At 37.1% G+C, this 23851-nt stretch overlaps 1 protein-coding gene across 3 annotated transcripts in view; it reads right to left on the bottom strand.

Annotated features, from left to right (window-relative positions):
• The window catches only part of KCNH7 (potassium voltage-gated channel subfamily H member 7), a 512838-nt gene extending 493470 nt beyond the window's left edge, over positions 1 to 19368 (bottom strand). For all 3 annotated transcript variants that reach the window (XM_051848592.3, XM_051848593.3, XM_002712225.6), the window contains exons 1-2: positions 19025 to 19368; positions 17158 to 17388 (exon numbers count right to left, since the gene is read on the bottom strand). In XM_051848592.3, coding sequence (XP_051704552.2) covers positions 17158 to 17388; positions 19025 to 19100 — 307 coding nt within the window. In that variant the 5' untranslated portion in view covers positions 19101 to 19368. The remainder of the gene's footprint in view (positions 1 to 17157; positions 17389 to 19024) is intronic.
• Positions 19369 to 23851: the final 4483 nt, after the last annotated feature.

The raw sequence follows: 23851 nt of genomic DNA, 5'->3' as shown, positions 1-23851 counted from the left end.
GATCTAACAAATTTACTTTGTATTTGCAAAATCTGAATCAACTGTTCTATTTCTGGTAATGTGGATAACTTTCTCTTTTAATGCTGTCAGTCCCCACTTTTCTAATATTCTTCCTCCTCTCTAGTACATACCCTTTCGACAACAAATTTTACACACAATGCAAGACTAATTTTACTATGGTTTACAAATTGACTAACACATAGGACTGAGACCTATGCTCTAACACACTGTAAGATAAAGATTATTTTAAAAGTCAAAAATCTTCTATAAGAGACTCTTGGAGTTCAACAATGAACTCAATCTTTTTAGTTTTAGTCTACTGCTATTCTACTGACTCACTATGGTTCACAAAATAGTTAAGATTAATTTCCTTTACTAAGAATCCTGTCAATATGGTATTTATAAAGGGATTCATTTGTACCCTTATTTCAAAGAGGTCAGCAGGTGCAATGTATTCTTTAAAGGAATTCTGACTCATTTCTCCAGATTTTGAGATACTGTCTACAGAGTAATGGTTTTAGGTATTGCAAGGATGAATGGCTACATTTTTAAATCCACCAGTTTGGAAAATATAAAGAAGCATAAAATATTTTTACTGTTAAATAGCATTTTTCTTGAAAAATCTGATATACAATACCAAATACAGTTTGTATGTAAAGTGTTTATACATTCAGCTCTCCTGGAAGAGTCCTAGATTTTTCCTTTTCTTCTGATATAATTGTTAATTCCCCCTTTAACTTTAAGATGACCTCTTCTTCAGATTACAAATTATGTGGTCACTTCAGCAATGATGTACTGTGTTGGGAAATTTACTCCTATATATTTTCTTCAGATAAATAGGTTTCAATTAGTTCCACATCTTTGCTCTCAGTAAGGTTTATATTGATTCTCACTAAATCATGTGAGGGAGGAGGGGTAGACTGGACTTACTGCACTGTGTGCACTGAGGAACTTTTGCTTTCAAAACACTGGTTTCTGGAATACAATTACTGGAATTAGTTGCAGTATAATGGGAAAGACAGCTACACACAAAGAAGTCTAAGAATCTGTTACCCAGAGTGTTGACTCTGTCAGGATAACCACACTTAAAATAAGTTTCAGCGCTTCAAAATAGATCCAAAAAGAAATTAAATTAACCAGAATTTGATTGACGCAATAATCTTCATTATAAAATCTCCATACTTTCTGTAATAAATGCTCAAGTACTTCTGATTCATTCTATTACTTGCTGAAATCAGAACTGGGTTCACATTTGACTTAGCCACATCTAGTTGCTAATTTCCCTTTTGAGTGTCATGTTCATTAAACACCAAGTTAAATGCATGTTCAATTCAATTCTTTTCACATGTGTATTTTTACATTACTCTATTTATTAGCATATACATTGCAGTTACTAAGAGCTGCTGTTGTGCTTTTATAAATACAAACACATCTAACATTTGTAAAACACTATAATATAGTTTATGCTACAATCCTAGTACTCGTATCTCTGGTAGCCCAAATGGGGTTGACGCAGTGAGGTAATTTGCAGATGATCACTCAGTGTGAGTGTTTAGGATTTGGACCTAGGCGACTTGATTCCAGTAAATCTGATCTGAACCAATTTGCTACGCTCCCTCTTTATCATCCCTTGTTCATAGGCAAGAAAGTATTTTTACTTTATCAAGAAAGTAAGTGATCTTTCAAATGCTAGCTTTGTTAAAAGAGTTGGCATGATGTTTTGATTTATTCTTTTATTTGAATAAATTATTTGTTAAGAAACTACACTACTGCAAGACATTATGGGAAACCCAGGTGAATTTAAATTATTCATAAAACCTCCACAGGCCTTATATAATCAAGTTGTCATATAGCAGTGAATCTTAAACCTTACTGTGCATGGGAAACACAGGGATTATGGGATATGCTCCATCCACAGGAGAATAGGGTCAAGGTCACTAAGACACAGATCCCACTCTGTTGTACAGCAGATGCAAGTGTTAATCTAATAGCATTTAAGGAAAGAATAGAAGCCTCCAGAGTTAAGACATTTAAATACCTAAAATTCAGGAAAGTTTCACACTTTTCCATCAAGACAGGATCTAAGTCCACAGATGTGTCTAACCCTGTATGTCAAGATCCCTGCATTAACAGGACATGGGCTGTGGTGCCGAGAGCATAGGCTGTGAAAGAAAGCAATCTGCTCTCACATAATTGTTGTCTTCTACCCAAGTCACTGTGAAGTTACTGAGCTTTACCTTTTCAATCTGTAAAATGGAAACAATAAAATATTGATATGCTTGGCTGTAGTGAGAAATGGGAAAAAATGAAGAACATTGGAATATTGTATATGTTCATTAACTGATAATTATTAATTACATTTAAAGGGCTCAAGCCATGTTCTTTTATCTAATTAATACCTACATATAGACTTGCTTAAAGATTGCCACAGATAATTTCACTATCCTAATATTTGGACATGTTAACAAGATACTAGTTCGCATGAATGTTAACATAAAAGCACAACTAATATCAACAAAAAGAAAAAAATATCAGGAAGTAATTTTTTATTAGTGCTATGGTTAATCTGTATCTGGGTATGAATAAGGGGTTATTATACTCCAATCTTGGAACACTGGGGTTGGTAACAGTAAGTTTCTGCCGGGTTATATTATAATCCCATTACTTTAAAAGGAAAGTTTCTATTCTAAGATCCATGTTTCTCAGAATCTTTAACAGAATTTAGTACATAAAACTTCCACTAGAATGAAAATGAAATGCCTGGGGTTTCTTTTGTTTGTCTTTTCTATGTGTGCCATCACTTAGCCAAAGTACTTACATGATCAGGCTTAATCTTCACTCTAGACATTTTAAATATATGTTGATCATTATTTTTCAAATGATATAAGTAGTACTTAGGAAAATATTTTTGTCTGTTCCTTTACACTTTTGATTAATTTTCATTTATGTAGTAAAGCTGTAGCTCTACTAGATAGTTTATTTTATAATATTGAAATAAAATCAAGAACAATATGATAAAACTCTTGGTAAAGATTTAGAAAATGTAATTATATTTCTTCACAAAAAATTTCAAAAAATATTAATTGCAAAAATAATAACAACCACTTTATAGGAAGTATTCTTCAGAAACTCATTATTAAAGTTATTGGTATCTTCAAAAGATCTAGTAATAAAAACAAAATGTTATGTACCTCACACTGTATACAAATCGCAGTGAATATATTTAAAATAATGAATGTTGGTGGGTATGAAACTTCAGTAGGTGCCTTCTGTTCACTCTAGAAACATGAATTGCAAAGAAATAAGTCCTATAATTTCAGAATGAGAAGGAAATAGATACTGGCTAATAGGACAATTGAGTTTGTGCATCATTAGCAGCATTTTTGTGTAGTCCATTCAGAGAGCAAATTCTGAGAACAGCAATCTGGGAATCCATAAATCCTACTGAGACTTGGTTAAAGTGACATTCATTATAAAGAACACCTGGAGGGAACACTGGAGAATTGAGTCACAGCTAGAAAGATCAGATTACCTGAGCTCTGAGTGCCATGGTTAAGAAATGGAGCCTTGGAGGAACATGCTCTTTCCCTGCAGTGGATTGAACAGTATGATATTGAGATATGGAATAAAGGTAGTGGCTGATCTAATATGGTTTTGAGTTTCTCCTGCTTATGTTTCCTAAAATTAAATTATTGTGTAATTTGAACATTTGACAACATTTGTGGTATAAAAATATATTTCAAGTGTTATACATGATATCCAACCATAATGACCATTTCATAAGTTTATCACCTTTCATGGCCATAACTTTGCAAAACTAACATTTCTATATAATACTTATATATTAATGACAAATCTACAGACTAAAATGATTTTCAGTAATCATGGTTTTCATCATAATTTATAAAGATTATAAAAATACTGAAAGCAACTTAAACTCCAACTTACTCCATATAGAAAGAAGAAAATGTTCAAGGAATGTTTAAACTTTTAAGGAGTAAATTATTTAAATGATAAATAATTCATAGGGGTTCCTGCATTTGAAACTTGAAAAAATTGCCAGCAAATTGCTGAAATAAAAATGTGTCTGTGAAGAGAAGCTTCTTGAAAAAATGGACTTTGATGAAGGGTGGGGCTTCTAATCAGGACAATCAACTATTCAAGAGATTCTCATCACTTCCTAGGTTTGGCAATACTCAGCACTTGGTTCTTCAAGTAAGATAACAAATACCTCAAATATTTTCTCCTTTCATTTTTCATTAAAAAATAGAGGTCAAGTTTACTGTTTAGACAGTAAGGTAATATTTTTACTGGGTCAACAAAAATGAAAAGGAATGTGCAGTTTTATTATACACATGAATGAGTAATTAAATATGCTTCATTTGGAGTATATGACTTAACAAGAGGTATATATATTGTCTCATCTAGCAATCATACTCATAGAAGTACATAGAAGGGGAAAAAGTTCAGGCGGGCACCATGAGTATAGAGATTCTTTGCACATGCTTGCAAGGCATGTGCTGGAAATAACGAAGTGTTCAATGATGTTATTGCTGTTAACATATTTTTCTTTTAATGCACTGCTTTGTAGATGTAAAAATATTTTATAGTACCAATGTCATCTCACTGGTCAAAGTGATCAATTTCTGTTCACAATTGATCATATGAATAGGTCTAAGAGTCAAAGGGATCACATAAACAAGACTAGTGTCTGCTAACACTAACTGATAGAATAAAAAAGGGAGAGAACGATCCAACATGGGAAGTGGGATATACAGCAGACCCATAGAATGGCAGATGTCCTAAACAGCACTCTGGCTTCAGAATCAGCCCTTAAGGCATTCAGATCTGGCTGAAGAGCCCATGAGAGTATTTTAGGCATGGAAAGCCAAGACACTCTGGCAAAAAAATAAATAAATAAATAAATCTCTGCCAGTGAGATCCCAGTAGAAAGAATGGGCCATCAAAGAAGGAGGTAACTTTCTCTGAAGGGAGGAGTGAACCTCCACTTTGACTATGACCTTCTCTAAATAAGATCTAAGTCAGCGAACTCAAAATGATTCCATAGCCTTGGCAACTCAGGACAAGAGCCTAGGGTGATTACTGATGCCATAAACAAGAGTGTCAATTTGTTAAGTCAACAACAGGAGTCACTGTGCACTTACTCCTCATGTAGGATCTCTGTCCTTAATGTGTTGTTCAATGTGAATTAATGCTATAACTAGTACTCAATCTCTGTCCTTAATGTGTTGTTCAATGTGAATTAATGCTATAACTAGTACTCAAACAGTATTTTACACTTTGTGCTTCAGTGTGGGTGCAAACTGTTGAACTCTTTACTTAATATATACTAAATTGATCTTCTGTATATAAAGAGAATTGAAAATGAAACTTGATGTGAATGGAATGGGAAAGGGAGTGGGAGTTGGGAGGGTTGCAGGCGGGAGGGAAGTTATGGGGGGGAAAAAGCCATTGTAATCCATAAGCTGTACTTTGGAAATTTATATTTGCTAAATAAAAGTTAAAAAATGTATAGACTTCCTATGTAAAAATAACATGTTAACATTAAATCACATGCATGTTCAGGATAAATTTCTCAGTGAAGAAAACAAACTATATTTGGATGTGTATATATAATGTTGTACTTGTCTTGTTAAAAAAATCTACATTCATGCATGCACACAAACACAGTAGTTGTATAGAATAATTATAGATGGAATACATGCCATCATTTTAACAGCAATTCTTTTAGTATCAAGATTTTAGGGTCTCCTCTATTTTCTTTTTGCATTTTCTAGCTTTTTAAGAATGAAGTTAAATCATTTTGACAGAGATAGAGAGAGAGAGCAGAGATTAAAGTTTTGCTGAAGTGGTGAAATCTTGTATCAGGACGTGACTGATGAAGTGTCTTCTGATGCCATACAGGCCTTACACTCTCCATTCAGGACTCAGGGTTTGGGAAAAAAGATTAACTTCGGAAGCTACTGTAAATGTGAGGTGACTCCAGTGTGTGGAGAGCAATAGCATAAAAAGACATCAGAATAACTGCAAGTTATTATAAGTATTTTATCACACGTATTTAATTAAGGATACCCTAGGAGGACTAATATAGCTTGAAACTTGCATAAGATGGTATTATAAAGTGTAGATGCACTATTCCTTTTGTTATCCATCAGAGTCAATTGATGGGTAGGAATTAGAGAGCCATATGGATGTCTTCACCATTCACCATTCTCTTTCCAGGCTAACTAAGAAGGATGATCATTCATTACATCTTTTAAGGAAAAGATATAGGTATTAATATTATAATAAATAGCTTTATAACATATAAAGTATATAGCAGTGCATAACTGTTTCTCAGCTAATAAATAACATTTAATTTTCAGTTTTTATGTCTCATACTTAGAAAAATGAGTGTTACAAGATGTTTAAAGAATACTAAATCAATGACACCATACATTTTTAACCATAAATAGGCATATTCCTGTGTTACTTTAAATCTATTTTTGCTCCCCTGACTTTTTCTTTATTTTTTAATAAGTACCTTAATAAGTCCCTTCAAAATACTCAACACTGAGTAGAAGAGATAGACATAAGAACAAATTACTACAACATAATTTCGTAAGTGTTCTAATAGAGACAAGGAAAAAATACTAAGAAATGTGGAAAAGGCTGCCTGTTGATTTAGAGAAGATGTTTTTAAAAAATGATGAGATTGAAGCTGTATAGAAGTTTGCATAAAATTGGAGACATGTTGGTGAAGGGTACAGGAAAGGGACGTGAAAGTTATCCCAGGAAGAAGGAGCCCACTGAACAAGGAGGAGGAGCCTTGCGGATGACAGCTTCTGGGAGTCTCTCAGAGACACAAACTAGGTCATGGAAGAGGAACTGAGACTGACACTCAGTCTGAGAAGAAAATCAGAGGTATTTAAAATAAACCAGAGCCTCTTCACATGAGTAAAATTTTGATCTCCCTTTTAAATACTAGCTGTCAATTTTGTCAAATCACAAAATCTTGCCAGTAAATAAAATTTTGTTGCAGGAAGGTGAGAAGAAAAAGACACTACAATGTTTCATGCTAGTGAATCATCACACTATTCTATGGATTTTCTTTTTTGCTTCCTAGATAAGGATTAGACAAATACTAGTCAAGGGGCTTTTAACTAAAAATGCCAGCCAAATCTAAGTTGATCATATATAATTCATAGTCCAAAATATTGACAATTTTAAGAGTAAGAGGGAATACCATTAATTATTATACAAAGAATATAGGCACTTAATATTTACTCCCACTTTACTAAAACCTAACATTCTTCTATTTGACTGATAAAGTTCTTCTTAAAATCCAAGACATCTATGGTAAGCTTTATTTCATTTGTCCTCTAATGTGACTTAAATTAATCAGGTCTACACTTTGGATAAGCAGTAGAATCTAAAGCTAAGAACTACAGTTAGGACCTACAGGATCAGCAGGGTAAGATTTCAGAAGGGTAACAGATAGAGGCAATATAGTGGAGTTTGCATGCAAAGACAAACCCAGATTTTAAGCCTCACCTATACTTGTTCCTGTGATCATTAATATTTTACTTAATTTCTGTGAAGTTCAAATTAACTAATCCAAAAAAAGAGGTAATGTCTACTGTGGGGAGCAACTGAGACTAGACTAAGTTACTGGAATTAAGACTTATTCTATGCATCTGCTCTCCCACAATATGGCGCTGGGGAGGAGTAAACTTCTATGCAGCTGCCTCTCGCCAATTTGGCTGATCCTGCTCCTGATTGGAGGAGAGCAGTGTGCTTGGCGTGTGGGCAGCAGATCATGGATTGGTGGAAGAGGACTATAAAGGAGGAGAGAGACAACATGCACCAGGAACATCTAAGGGGAACATCTGAAGGAACACCTGAGCAGCCCCCAAGAGAGCTGGCCGGTGGTGTGCCGCTCCTCCGCGGAAGTGGGGAAAGTGGCAGGGGGAACCGCCCCTCCAAGGAGGTGGATGGGTCGGCAGCCAACCCGGGAAGGACCAGCAGCAAACCCGGGAAGGGCCGAGCAGACAAAAGAACAGCGCAGGGTTTAGTGTCGTTCCTCCACGAAGAGGGGGAGCGATAGTCTACTCCCAAAGTTGTCATGAAAATAAGAAAAAGTAATTTCTATAAAGAGCCAGTCACAGAATGGGAAGTCAATTAACCTGAGTCCTTTGGGAGAATATCTATATTGAGTAGAGGCTATGGACCATAGATTATGACCACAGGAATTAAAATGTGGAGAATGTATCTACTGCATAAATAAATAACTGACCAAATGTACAGCTAAAACCAACTAATAATATTACATAGTGCATATTAGATTTCTTGGCAAAACCAGCAGAGATGTAACTAATTTAACTAAGATAAAAATGGGAACCTGTTTAAAAATTATTCAGACAACATATGATGTTGCATAGCTGTAAGAATAATTTTTGTCAAATGATTATAATCTTAATTAGTATATGCAAGTGCTTTAAGATCATGATTTCAATATGTGATATTGCTTAATACAAATAATTTCATATATATATATAAATCTTTTTTTAGATTGCCCTAGATTCTATTTTTCAAGTGTACTTTGAAAAATTGGTTATAAACTATCACTAATTTTATACACTGACCTTTGTCCTTATGGTCATGTTAACTCACTAATACAGATTTGACTGAAACTCATAGAATTAAAAAGAGTTTTCTGGGGGCTGGCGCCATGGCGCAGTAGGTTAATCCTCCACCTGAGGCGCTGGCATCCCATATGGGCGCTGGTTCTGGTCCCGGCTGGTCCTCTTCCAATCCAGCTCTCTGCTGTGGCCTGGGAAAGCAATAGAATATAGCCCAAGTGCTTGGGCCCCTGCACCCACATGGGAGACCTGGAAGAAGAACCTGGCTCCTGGCTTCGGATCAGCACAGCTCTGGCCATTACAGCCATTTGGGGAATGAACCAATAGAAGGAAAACCTTTCTCTCTGTCTCTCCTTCTCACTGTCTGTAACTCTAGCTATCAAATAAATAAATAAAATCTTAAAAAAAAAGAATTTTCGGAGTATAGCCTGAGATGCAACAAGAATTTTAAGTTGTCCTGAATTTTTGCAAATGTTTATCAAAGCCAGTATTTCAAACAACATGCAAGAATGAATGTTTGGGGCCAGTGCTGTGGTGCAGCAGGTTAAAGCCCTGGCCTGAAGTGCCAGCAACCCATATGGGTGCCAGTTCTAGTCACTGCTGCTCCCCTTCTGATCCAGCTCTGTGCTATGAATTGGGAAAGCAGTAGAAGATGGTTCAAGTCCTTGGGCCCCTGCACCCATATGGGAGACCCAGAAGAGGCTCCTGGCTCCTGACTTTGGAAAGGCTCAGTTCCAAACATTGCTGCCATTTATGGAGTGAACCAGCAGATGGAAGACCTCTCTGTTTCTACCTCTCTCTGTAACTCTTTCTCTCAAATAAATAAAATAAATCTTTAAAAAAAAAGAATGAATATACAATCAAAGTAAACAAACAAAGCAAAACAAATAAAACAGTTACAATGATTCTAAGGGAATTAAGAAAAAAATAGGAAAAGGCAACAAAAAATTCCACAGTAGTCAGAGTCCACCCCCTCTAAAAATGTCTTCTGATTGATCATTTTGGAAGGTAACCAAAACTGGAGTAGCCCAGGAAACCTTGTGTGCTTTTCCTGGCACATTCTATTTAAAGTCATTTTATAAACTAAGCCAACTAAGGGCAGAGATTACACGAAATGCTCTCTCACTTCACCTTATAATTCTTTCTTTTTTTTAAAAAAAATTATTTATTTATCTGAGAAGTAGAGTTAAAGACAGTGAGAGAGAGAGACAGAGAAAGTCTTCCATCCAGTGGTTCACTCCCCAAATGGCAGCAATGGCTGGAGCTGAGTGGATCCAAAGCCAGGAGCCAGGAGCTTCTTCCAGGCCTCCCACACAGGCACAGAGACCCAAGCCCTTGGGTCACCTTCTACTACCTTCCCATGCCACAGCAGAGAGCTGGATCAGAAGAGGAGCATCTGGGACCAGAGCTGGTGCCCATATGTGATGCTGGCACAGTAGGTGGAGAATTAACTTACTAAGCCACAGCATCAGCCCCCCACCTTCTAATTCTTACACATCAATCGCCACCCAAGGCAGTTGTACTCATTTTCTGGGTTAAACTATGATAAGAGAAACTCCACCAAACAATGAGAATCTCAAAAAGAACAAGTTGATCTATTTGAACTAGGGAAAGGACACAGGGCACTACCTAAGTCACAATTAGTATTGTCAAATAATGTGTATTGTTTTTCTGTAGTGAATTTAATTTAAATATAAGAGGAGGAAGATAGTGTGACATATTGGGTCATAACAACAGAGCCAGTACTCTGTTTTCCCATAACCCAACTGTGTCAAATGAAATTTGATGCTTTTAATTGCTCACTATGGTGATTATGCTCAATTCTGATACTTCTTGATAGTTCAGTATTGTTGCTAAATGCAGGCAGCACAAAAAGATAGAGAAAACATTAGCTTGATTTTGATAATAATAAGTAAGTAAACAAACTAACTTTATTTTAGATTTTATACCATTATTATTGCATAACCCTAGATCAATCATTGTTGATCAAGAATTTTCAAGAAAATACCAAGGGATAAGATATGATACTAGATATAAAATTTCAATACTATGTGACTTATCTAATCAGAGGAGTAGCTACAAGAAACACAGCAATGAAGTCAATATGGAAAGGAACAGGAGAGAGCTAGGTTTGGCTAATAGAGATTATTGGAAACATTAGTAAGTCATTATTGTAGTGGCAAACGTGGGACACATAGTTAACCAGTTAATTCCTGGTTAATAGCTTCTGTCTCATTCTTCCCTAAGTACTTCCTGGCTATTTGTATAGTTACAGGTTCTAATGATGATTTAATATCTTAGATTATTAATAAAAATATGGTTCTTAAATTTAAAAATGTGAAAATTGTTCTTGAGTACTTTAGAAGTGTTCTTAATAAAACAAAATATATCAAAATATCATGTTTTCCACATAGTTCACTTTTTCCTAGATCACCTGATTAAGTCTATTTCTTCTTTCTAGAAATCCATTATACCATTTCTTACGCTCCCTTCATTCTTTTGAATACTGGCTAGTACAAGCTACTCTTCCACACATTCAGAATTCAGAAATTAATGACTTGGTATTTCTCAGAATGAGTTCAGAAAATAATATTAACAACAATAATATGTAGCTCAGTATAGATGCTACACTAGAATTGAGAATTGAGTGTTAAAGGAGCACAAAGGAGGAATCAGTAAAGGCATTAGGAGAAACATCGAGTTTTTGCTCTTTGGAAAAATGATGATGGCTTCAGTAGAGTGAGAAGCTAGGAGAAAGGCAATCCATTCAGACTTTGATCTACTTATTGTAGATAAAGGACATTTCAGAAGCATTAGGTGCATACAAGTGCACTTTTTAGGAACTCTGAACACTCAAGTATCATAGGGACATACAATTTGTAGGAGGAATGAAATTGACAGTATTTTCAACTAATTGATAAATATTGAACACATTATGAGCCAGAAACAATGTTGTGTCCTTTATTACATAGGACACATTCAGTCAGACAAACAATATAGTTGTTCTATAAATATATATCATAAAGAGAAAATAAGGCACCAAGGAAGTAAATTTGGTCCAGTACCCCTAGCTACTCTCTGAGTTAGAAATCCAAGCTTGGTTTCTCTTGACCTAACCTATTTAGAAACCCAAGTAAACTTGATTCTGAAAGTCACCAAACATCATACAGGAGAGTCTGGCATTTAATTCTGAGAGCTTGAACAAGTTAAAATAAGTCCTTAATGTGAAGATATGACATAGGTGCATTGAGCCACAGTAAGGCAAGTTTGTTACAGGCTTAGGTTCCATCATGCATGCCTCTCTGAGTCTCAGTGTTGTCTTCATAAAATATGGATAATAAGAGTTCATATTTTATGGGTTTGTTGTAGTTATTATTTAATACATGAAATTCATTTACAATGATTCTAGGCTCTAAAAAGTCATCACTGTAAGTGATTCATGTTTCAGAAATAGCCCTCTGATGGCATTGTGAAGAATGGATTAAAGGAGGAGGAAAACTGGAGACTTCAATACTTCAAAAGAAGAATACAGCAGTCTTTAATCAGAGCACTTGGCAATGGATGGATGAGTAGGAGTAGCATACTGAAATATTTCACATATAAAGACTCTAAGAATTTGGTGACCAACTGGCTTTAGAGAGGAGGAGAGAGAAAAGCAGTAAAAGATCCTAAGGTTTCTAGTTCACATGGGCAGTTGAATGATGCTGCCTCAAAACACATGCCAACTGCTACTGCCCTGTGGCTGAACTATCCCAGGACTCTCCTAGCAGGTTGGCTGCCAGCAATTGATTCAGTAACTATTTATAGCAAACAACAACAACAAAAATAAAAAAAAAAAAACTCAACTAGACAAAATCCCTTGGAAGCCATGGCAAACCAGTTCTTTCCACTAAACCTTTCCTAGCTGTCAGCCCTAAACTGACCCTGTTCTCAAACCCATTGGGTATAAAAATAACTGAGCAGTTTTCTCTCAAGCTGGCAGGCAACATGGCTTCTTTTTAGCCCCAGAGCTTTTGAGAGCTATGATGTTGGTGGGTGTTGAAAAGGAACTGCTGAACAGAGCTCATCTACAGCTTGTGGGACATTTTAATTTCACTTGAGACCATACTGAATTGAAAGTTTTCAATTGTGGGGAGGAAAGTTTCTTGAAAGTGTTTATTTTATCATCAAATACAGTTGATTAAATTTGAATTCCATGTAATACCCAGAGTCCACAAGATGTTGTGAAGTTTAGATATATGAAAGAAAATGTATTTTAGGATTAGGGTTGCTACAATATCTTATTGCAAAGAAACATGGGAACGTATAACAGAAAGTTAAAAGGAACACCAAAACAAATTCTCGCAAGATACTCCATGGAAATCTTCCTTCCTTATTGCTTGATTTTCACACACACAAAATATATTTCTATTCTTGTTAAAATAAAAACACTACCATCTGTATCACTACTACACAATCCAAGAATTAAGAGAACTGAATATTTTACATGCCATTTAAGTTATATAAAGCTATGACAATATGTATTTGTACTGCTGAAATTTTCATTAGATTCTATTATTTCATTAATAATTTATTGTTATGACAAAAGGTAGGAAGTGATAGATACAAACAAGTTTCTTTTAGATCTGGATATTGGAAGAGTGATTATTAACCTTAAATTTTATAGACGCTCTATAAAAGTTTCTTCACTAGTTAAAATATTTTTTCTCTAAAAACAATTTCAGGAGAGCATCTGGGGTTTGGAAGATATAAATGAACATTAGTCACCCTTAAAACAAATGTCCGGTAAGCAGAGGTCAGGTGGGCCCTCCCTCATGTCTCCTCCTGCTGTTTTCTTCTAGTTCCAAATGCTTTACCTTAGGAAGAATTGACACTCAATGGGCATGTTCACTCCTCTTAGAAAAGCACAGCACTCTAGAAGGTTTTGCCTCATGATTCTCAGAGATAGTAAATTCAATGTTGTTCAATCAAGATTTCTTTCTATGTTGATTGAATCTAATATTACCTCTGGAACTTGGTACTGATCACTGTCCAGACCAGGTAAGGACTTACTTCAGCCACATCTCATTGTTCAGTTCTTTAAAAGCAGCATAAAAATAGGGGAAATAGAAGTATTCCTTCCTGATTTGGTAACAATGAAAGCAGAATGGCAAAGACAGGAATGTTCTGATCTGTAAAAATAATGCATTTTAAGTCCTGCTTTCCTACTTAATAAAGACCTTTCGTTCCTCTGGAAAAATTTACTTTGATTTTCCAAAGTTTAAAGTTGCTTGATATTTTAGGGTCAAAATCACATATGTATGTGTATGTGAAGGGGTTTAACACTTAATTAGACAGCTCTACTCCACAATACACCACAAGCCAAATGAGAATAAATTAAGGGATAACCAACTAAATGATGTTTTCCTATTTCCTTTCTATTCCCATCATCTACAACCTATGATCCAGTTAACAAATGAAGTGCTTGCTATTTCTCAATCTCTATTGGTATAAAGATGCTTTCAAATGAATATATTATGCTATTAAAATACATGCTATCCTTATATAAGCCCTGGCATAATCATAGTTTTGTATAATTAGAGTTTTATGTCAAAAGATTTACAGCTTTATCACCTCAAGCAATATTTCACAGCTGCCAAAGATGATTTATGCAATAATGACTTAAACTGTAAAATAGAATTCTCAAAGGAAAGGATGTCAAATATTCCTACTGCAAATAACTAGGTTTTTAAAAATTGATATTCTGGTAAACAACAAGTCCAATTGTACCTTGCATAATCACACAAAGGAGCATGGTAGGCAATGTTGCTTCACAATGATGATCATGCAGCTTGCCTTGTACTGCATCAATGTGAATTCATTGCACAGATCACGGATTGCAACTGCTTATAAAGCCCTTGGGCCACTTTTGAAAACAGCTTTAGGAAATAATGCCTTGCTTATATTTTTGCTTCTCAAGTAACAAAAAGAAAACATCTCAACTTTTTGATAATTTGTTCATTTCGCTTATGACATCATTCATATTCTTGTGCAACTCTAAATAAAGAATAAGTAAGGGGAGCATCTTCTTTCTATAATTAAGAAACCAAGAAACTCTCAAAAGTCAGTGACCTCAAAAATAAGTAATTAAGGTAACTTTGAGAAAAAACCAATGAAAGTTTGCTGATCTTTTCCCTTTTCTGATTTTACAGATGTAGAGTGATGTCAGATCTCTATGAGGCAAGACTATCAGAGTATTTGAACTTCATAAACTATGACTTTACAGTTACACTCTATCAACTATCAACAAAAACACAAGTAAATTATATTCAAAGTAAATGAATATGACTGAGTCTTCACAATCTAAGAAAGGGTCATTCAAATTGATTATTTTTGTTATAATATTGGCCCATCATCTCATTTTTCTCATATCAATGAAAGCTAAATAGGCAGTTTGTCACTAATTTTAAAGATACTAAAGTCTTTACAGAGTCAAATCTGACAACTAAATCAATAAAAAACAATATTGTCACCCATAGTTAATATTTCTATATTCAAATAAGCTTCCAAATAAAGATTCCTTGTCTGAAAACAGGAATTTTAATTTATAAAACAAAGCAAGTCACACAGGTAGATTTATATTAGTCACAATGAGCTTATCTCTTCACTACAGAAAATTTTATAAACAAGTTTTTGCTTCTATATGAAATTGCTGTTTTAAAGAGTTTTGAGAAAATTTTTACATACTCATGTTACATATATTCACCAAGTTTCACTAATCATTCTACTTGCAGTGTAATAGATTGCAACTTCTGTTTGAAAACATTATGCCAAATATACTATGTATATTTGGTTAGATAAGATTAATTTTATACTTAAATTCTACAAGTTGATTAAAAAATTATGTGAAATAGCCTAGGAAACACAATCACCAAAACTGGATCAACATGCTTTGAAGAACCAAAATACAGACTCTGTCAACATTATGATAAATATTCAGATGGGAAAAAATGTCAAACATTCAAAAGTCCAAATCAATGGCATCAGATATACAGAAGAAATAAGTTGCATTTGGGTTCTGAGAGCCTAACTCCAATAAATATTTTCAAGACAATAGAAAAATTATGCCATTTCTGGTATAGGATCACTACTGACTGAGAAATGAGGAAAGATGGAAAGAACTTTAAAAAATAAGTTCTATGTTGTAAAATAACCATATAATTTCTTTCCTTCTAGATTAATACAAAGTTATATAAACTTGTATTTCCTGTAATGCTTTGCTGCACATATCCACGCAAGTTCATGCTAAGAAAAACCTAGTAATTAAGAATTGTACATTTTCAATCACGAAACATTTACATATAAGAAAATAAGAGGAGTTGTCAAACCTTTTCCCTGCTATTTTTTTCTCTGTAAGTTACCAAATGATGAGTCATTATATGATACAGGCTATAGCACATTACACATTTACAAAAACTTAAAGTTTTCTAAAAATCCGAACAGCTATCCATCTGTCTCACTAATCTCTGTGAATGGAATAAAAAGAAGTGGATGCTGGTGCAGCATTGATAAAATTAACTATAATGGACATATTTTCAGGTCATTTTACCTTTAAGCCCTAAATTGTCAAATATCATTAAATGTGCATAGTTGAAAACATATATACCTAAAATGCATGTATATGAATATTCATATACATGAATTAATAGACAAATATTTTTATTTAATGCATGCATGTTCAGATTGTATATTTCTTAATGAACTATTGTAGTTCTAATATTTAAGCTCTTATAGCAAGCCTGAAAGAAGGAAGTGTGCCCTTGAAGTTGAGGTATGACCTTAAGTTTCTGTTGCCAGTCTTGCTGCAGCTGTAAAAATGAAAACTAATAACTACATAGTATCATAATGCCTTTTATACATTCCTTATTTTAAAACACATCTTGAATCCATGAATTGCCTTCATTATTTGGATGTGCCTTGGCTTAGTTTACTAATTTTAGAAGTTTCTACATATCATTTGTAATCTTGTATGAAAAGGATTAAAAAATGAGGGATGTTGCCTATCAAATAAATTTGAAGACCAAGAAATTCTAAGTGTAATAGTTTTAGATCCATTTATACAGTTCTCAAAAGGACTCTGCTTTGTGAAGTATTCTCAAGTTCAAGCATATAAAACTCTATTTCTCTATAACAAATGCATGTAAATGTATTCAGTAAATTATTGGTCTTTGTATTATTCCTCATAGAGGGGAATGTGTAACACTGATTTGTGCCATTTAATCTTTGAAAATATTAAGGTACTGAACTTTTGAAGAGTTCAAACAGGATACCCTTCCTAAAAGACAAAAAAAATAAATAAATAAACCATTCCTACCAGTTCATTAATGAGAGCATCTACACTTCTTAGATCCTACAATACTATAAGTCAAGAATACATAGATGATGGAATGGGGATTCTCTGCATAGGCGCTTTCAGTAATCACAATTTCTTTTCAATGGAATCAAACACTAGGAATCCTAAATAGATAAACTTTACCATTTTTGTGATAGTAGGTGACCTCCACTTTCCTCTCTTCTGACCCCAGCAAGGCCTGGGCAATTTGGGCAATATCATGCCTCTTGGTCTCGGGCCCATGGAGAAAGTCGCAGGTGCACGGCTTCTGCATGACATCTGGCCTGGAGAAGCCAGTCATCTCGCAGAACCCATCATTGCAGTAGATGATGGCACAGTTCTGCACTCTGGCATTTGCAATGATAAATTTTTTATCTGTAATAAGAAGATAGTAAGGTATCTTTTTAAAAGGTTCCACGAGTGAAAAAATCTGTTGCATAATAAAAGGTCTAAACTGCAGGTACTTCCCCCAAATTGCTAATGTCTTTGCTCTTTCCAAAAATAAGAAAACACAAAAAACCTACAAAATTTAAATGGGGAATTAATAACTCTGAGTAGTTTAAACAGAAAGTATTAAGGAACCACTCTTCAAATGGAAGCATAAAATTGCCAAAAAAGTTTAGTTGTTAAGCCCTGTGATTCTCAGGGGTCCCAGTAGACACTCAGACAAGCAGCTGGCCCATTGATATTTACAGAATGCCATTTAATGTAAGGTAAATATTTTCAGAGCTAAAACAGTGAAACATCAGATTTCTCACTTCAACCTTGGATGTTAGAATACAACTTTCCCAAAGTAGTTATTATTCTTGGATTTGGCTTTTCTCTAGCACTCTAAGGCGAACTAGTGTGTGTGTGTGTGTGTGTGTGTGTATGACAGCTAGCATTGACACTCAAAGTGCTTTACATGTATTAGCAGTTCAATAATGCAAAGGGTCACACTTTCATTACATATATTTTCCAAAAGATAAAATTATTTATACATACAGAGTAAATATTATGTTAACACTTTTTCACTTTTACTTTGGGAGAGCCTTGAGTTTCTGTATGGGAAGTAGCAAATGTAATGCAAAGGACTTATTACTTTTTATAGAATGTTAAATGTATATGCAACTTTAATTTGAACACAAGGTACCAGACCCTCAGGTCATGAAATGCAGAGCTGAATCAACTGTAAAATATACAACATAAATGTATTTTAACATAGACCTAGGAGAAGGTCGAATGTAAACTGACAAGTGTGGGATTTTAAGTTAATATATTTATATAATAATTCATTCCCTGTAGTTAGTCCATATAAGAACATTAAAGTTCTTTGCATTTGTTCTTTGTGGGATTTGCTTAATGTATTTCAATTTTTAAATTTCTAGATGAGAAATTTAAGGTTATAATGAAGGGACAGAAATAGTCCTTTGAATAACCAGCTGTTTGCACTAGGAGCCAGCACAGATGAGATACTGTTTTTCCAATTTTTCCTGCTTGGGTTGCATTTGCATTGATTCAACACAAAGTTTAGCTCCTATAAACTAACAGCCTGCAAACATCCTTGCCACAGCACCACCCTGCAATGTAACCAAGGTAAAATATAGTTTGCATAGCCATTTACATCGCTACTACCATGCACATTCTCTTGTTCCAAGTGTCTTCTCCGCTCTGCTCCTGACTTTAAAAAAGTCTACAGTAAAACAGCCCGATAATATAAACCCAGGTTATACCCACACGTTCCCTTTAAGATAGTAGAATAGTAGGACATTAAGTAGCAAGGCAGTTAATGGAGCGGTGGGAGAGGAGGATCCAGTTGCCTCCTATAATGGAGACCATAATCTGAAATGTAAATCAAAATTAATATCAGAGGGAGACCACTCCTGCTGCCACCCGAACCTCCTGGCTCGGTTTCACAGTCTCAACTTGACAGAGCCTGGAGTTGCCCGTCTCCCCAGCTCGCAGGCGGCGGACGCCAAGTGCACTATCAAAGCGGAAAGCGAGGGAGAGAGAAGAGAACAAATGGACTTACTTTGCCCTTCAAATTTCCGTATGATGGTCCCCAAAAACGTGTTTTGTGGTGCCACATGCCCCCTGCGAACAGGCATGTTGAGCCGGGGCTCCGAGGAGCGCTCCCCGGAGCTCTGGAGTTCTCCCGGGATCTCTCCTCGGCTAGAGCCCAGGCCAGCGAGCGAGCGGCTCTCGGCGGCAGAGCATCCTCGTTTGAAACCAGAAAGCTCTTCCCATTAGCACCCCTTCTAGACACCCGCCTTCCCCACCAGAGTCCGATCCATTCCCCTCGCCTTCCGGAGGGGCCTCGCACCGGACTGCCGCGGGTGAGAGGGTTTGGGGGTGGGGAGCGGGAAGGAGGCGGGGTGAGGGGAGGTGGCGGGGGAGGGAGCAGGGAGGGAGCGGTGGGGGTGGGGTGGGTGGGAAGGGGGCGGGGAGTCACAAGGGCAATCGATCTGTTTCTCTTCTCCCAAACAGCGCTAATTTCCCAGTGCAAATGGGCTTAACCTGGCTGTTGCCCAGAGCCCTGGGGACGGCTTGAGGGTGTGGGGTGTGCGGCGGTGGGGGGGGGGGGGGGATAGGGAAGACTTGTGCGGCATTTGCAGGAGGGTAGAGAGAAAAAAGAGGCTGGGGCGCCGGGTGGTGGTGTGTGTGTGTGTTGGGGGGGGGGGGGAAGGTTGACGTTTCTATCTCCGCCCTCTCCCCCTACACACACACACACACACACACACACTCGCTCCCTTTATCCTGAGAGCTTGGGCGCCGCCACAGCTCGGATTACTCAAGCGTGCTTTAGCGGAGGCCAGCCAAGAAATCTCCAAAACTCAGTGACAAACAGCCACTCTGGGAAGGTGATCTCCAGGGCCACTAGCCACAGGGCTCCATCCCTGAGCTCCTCACGCCGCAGTGGTTAAGGCATCCTTAGCTGCAAAGAAAAGACAGGTGGGAAAACAGTCCCTCAGCGAAGGAATGGAGGCTGAGGCTGAACCTCCCTCAAAGGTGCAGGCACGGCCTCGGCGAGGGGCTCAGAGCCCTGGACTCTGTCGCGGTGGGCGCCCGGGCTGGTGGGGAGCTTGGCAAGCCCGGCCCTGCCCAGCGCGGAGCTCCCGCCTCCAGGGCGCTGAAGGAAGCCCGCGCCGCTGAGCATGCCCAGTTTCAAGGCTTGAGCCCCCGAGGAGTTGCGAGGTTGTGGGGGCGACTGGGTCTCCAGGTGCTGGAGGTTGTGAGAAACACCAAAGAGGCCGGAGACCGGATGAGCGACGGGTGCAAAACACGCAAAAGAGTTTGAAATGGGCGAGGCGGGGCGCCAGAGAGAAGGAACAAAAGGTGGGTGGGGCTAAGAGTTGCCGGCCTTCGTGTGACCTGCGGTGCCACTCTGGTAAGGAGCAGACTCGTCACTTCGTTCAGCTTTCCGCCACCATGTCTAACCAATATCGTGTAGGACAGCAACGGGTCCAAGGGGGCAGAGCACAGTCCGCTTGGCTCTTGCTTCTTAGAGGCTGACGACGCGGGACGCTCAGGGCACGCACAGCAGCACTTCTGTGCAAGCTGTCCTCTGGAGACTGAGGAAACCCAAGGTGACAAGCTGTGTCAGGAAAGTGTGCTTTAGAAGTCGTTTTCCTTGCTTCTTTCCCCAGCATTTACGTTATCCCCGTTTTTAACCTAATAGCCTCCCTCTCTAAATGGAATTTGCCACCACTTCAATCCACAGAAGTAGAACACGGTCAGACGTCTGTTTCCCGCTGCTGATAAAGACCCAGAGACTCCTGTCTAGCGGTTGCACGAGACAGTTTTGAGGGATTCTTGCAGCCCACTAACCTTCTTTTCCTGTGACTTGAGTCTATCAGGTTCATATTTTCTCAGCTACAGCCTACATCTGAAATGAAATAAAGAAGATAGAATTGAGAAGTGCCAAGAAGCAGGGTTAGTTTAGGTAGGTGAAACATGTGGATTGCAAGAAATAACAAGGAAATAAGCGTAGCGACTTTTCTTTATGTTATGTTTCAGAAAACCCACACCAACATAACAGTTCCAAATAAAAACAAGAAACTAAGCAATTCCCACTCTATCATATCAGAGCAATGAAAATGAGTCAAACGGAAGACATTGCCTAGGAACGTTGAATTTTCCAGTTAATTAGCTTTATTTTAAAAAGAAGCAATCTGTGACAACCCCCAGGTTCTTATGGTAGCTGAGCTTTCCTGAATCTGTACGGTTGCCTCTCTTGGCATATAAAAAGATACATTTCTCCAATGCACAAGTTTTTTTTTTTTTTTTTTTTTTTCTTTCCTTCTTCTTTGTAAGTAGATCATTCTGTCATTCTGTTAGCTAACTGCTGCTGAGCTTGCTAGAGGAGAGTTCTCTCCCAGGTGCTGAATGTGTGTGGAACTATCCTTGGTGCTGACTCTGATTGCCCTTAGCAACTGTTCTCTGCTTACAAGGGGCAGAGACAAAGAATAGAACAGAAACGCAGGCAAGTGGCCCTCATATGTCCATATATACCACTCTTCCTTTCCAGATACCCATGAAAACACATAATATTATTTGAACCCAACTTTCAAAACACCTTCCATTTTTACTAAGATTTTTTTTTTTTTTGCCAGCCAGAGTTAGACAGTGAGAGAGACAGAGAGAAAGTTATAGACAGTGAGAGAGAGAGAGACAGAGATAAAGGTCTTCCTTCCATTGGTTCACTCCCCTATTGTCGCTACAGCCGACGCTGCCCCGATTCGAAGCCAGGAGCCGGGTGCTTCCTCCCGGTCTCACATGCGGGTGCAGGGACCCAAGCACTTGGGCCATCCTCCACTGCCCTCCTGGGCCAGAGCTGGACTGGAAAAGGAGCAATCAGGACTAGTACCCGTCACCTCAACCGGGACTAGCACCCAGGGTGCCAGTGCTGCAGGCGGAGGATTAGCCAAGTGAGCCACAGAGCCGGCCTCTACTTAGCTTTTAATCTAAATCCAATCTCACCTTCTTCTCAAAATGTACCAAAGAGTCTAGAGAAAACTTAAAGTGTATTTTGTGTGAATTGTAGTTAATTTTACATGTACAATTTTTATTTTAACTGTGGTATGTTGGCATAGCAGTACAGCAGTAAGTTATAGAAATGTAATAAGGCAAATACTTTTTTTAAAAAATGCATTCAAACTCACTGAAAATACAAAATGCTTTAAGAATCCCACGAAAAGCTGAAGAAACTGTACCTTGTGTAGGCGACAATAGATTTTTCATGTATAAACTTCTTTGTAATCATGTTTAGTAGCATAACAATAACACAAGACACTATGACAAGGTCAAATGGATAATACTTTTTAAAAAAAAATCTTGTAAACTCTGAATGAATACTGTTTTATAGAAAGAGAATTTTGAGTCGGCGCCGGGGCTCACTAGGCTAATCCTCTGCCTGCAGCGACAACACTCGGGGTTCTGGTCCTAGTCGGGGCTCAGGATTCTGTCCCGGTTGCTCCTCTTCCAGTCCAGCTCTCTGCTGTGGCCCAAGAAGGCAGTGGAGGATGGCCCTAGTGCTTGGGCCCTGCACCCACATGGGAGACCAGGAGGAAGCATCTGGCTGCTGGCTTTGGATCGGCACTGTGTGCTGGTCGTAGAGGCCATTTCGGGGGTGAACCAACGGAATGAGGACCTTTCTCTCTGTCTCTCTCACTGTTTAATTCTGCTTGTCAAAAAATAAAAAAAAGAAAAAAGAGAATTTAGAAGTACAATTTGAAATATAGCATGTATATGTCATGTGACAAAATTTGTTGGCATAGAGAAAGTAACTATAAATACTGTCTGTATTTATGAGTCTGACATTAATTTCCACAGGTTATTGAGTTTGGGATCCCTTGAATTTCATTTTGCTTCTTCATGAGTCAAAACAGCTTTCTGCTCCCTAAAATATTCTGTTTTTGTGTATGATTTTCAAAGTAGTTTCTCTTTGTGCTGGTTAATGAAACACATAATGGTTAAAGTTCCACCTGCATAATTTGTCTTTGTTCCATATGAGTGTGTTCTGTGAGATTCACATTTTCCCCAACTTTGTTTAACTCTAAAGTTATTTCTATTAAGGGTACAATGTAGGATTCTTGAACATTCTATAAGCTATATATTATAATTGATTGATCTGAGCAGAAGATTAAAGGCATCCTGTTTCTAAATTACCCCAGTAACCGTGTTCATACATTACACATTGGTACAGTGAAGACAAGTACATTAAGCTGTATTCAGCCAATAATAGAATCAAACCAGAAGATGGAAATCATGACTACTTACTGCCTGGAAACTTGTTCTTTTCACCATCTCCACCCTTTGAAAAAGCTAACTTCAGATTTTGTGTTGAGACCAAGTTTCATATGCTTACAGTATTTTTGAACTTCTTTGAAAGTTCAAATATGGAGCAACAAACATGAGTTGAACTGTTGAAATCCTAGCAAGTGCAAAGTTTAACATTGAGTATCATGTACCTGAAGACAAAGATACAGAATAGATTGAGATACATTTTTAATTACTTATTATCTATTACCTTTAAATCGGTGATTTCAGAATTTATAGATGTAAAAGAAGTAACAATGTCTACCACATAATAAGCAATAAATGTTTCATACACACAATACTCTCTATACAGACTCATAATTAATAAAATCCTGTTTAACATACTTACATTGTAATCTATTCAAATACCTTTCATGAGAGGGTTTCAAAATATCTATGAAAAAATTGATTTAAAAGATAAATTTATTTTAGTGCAAATATTTTGAAATTCATGCGTGGTTTTTTCATAATATGCATTTTTCATGAAGTTTAAAGCCCCCTTGTATCATTTCTGGAATTTGTAAGGAAATAATAAAACAAT

This window comes from Oryctolagus cuniculus, chromosome 3, assembly GCF_051225735.1.
Source record: "Oryctolagus cuniculus isolate XC-2025 breed Fujian yellow rabbit chromosome 3, ASM5122573v1, whole genome shotgun sequence".
Lineage (NCBI taxonomy): Eukaryota > Metazoa > Chordata > Mammalia > Lagomorpha > Leporidae > Oryctolagus > Oryctolagus cuniculus.
This window is presented reverse-complemented; position numbering and strand designations above follow the sequence as displayed.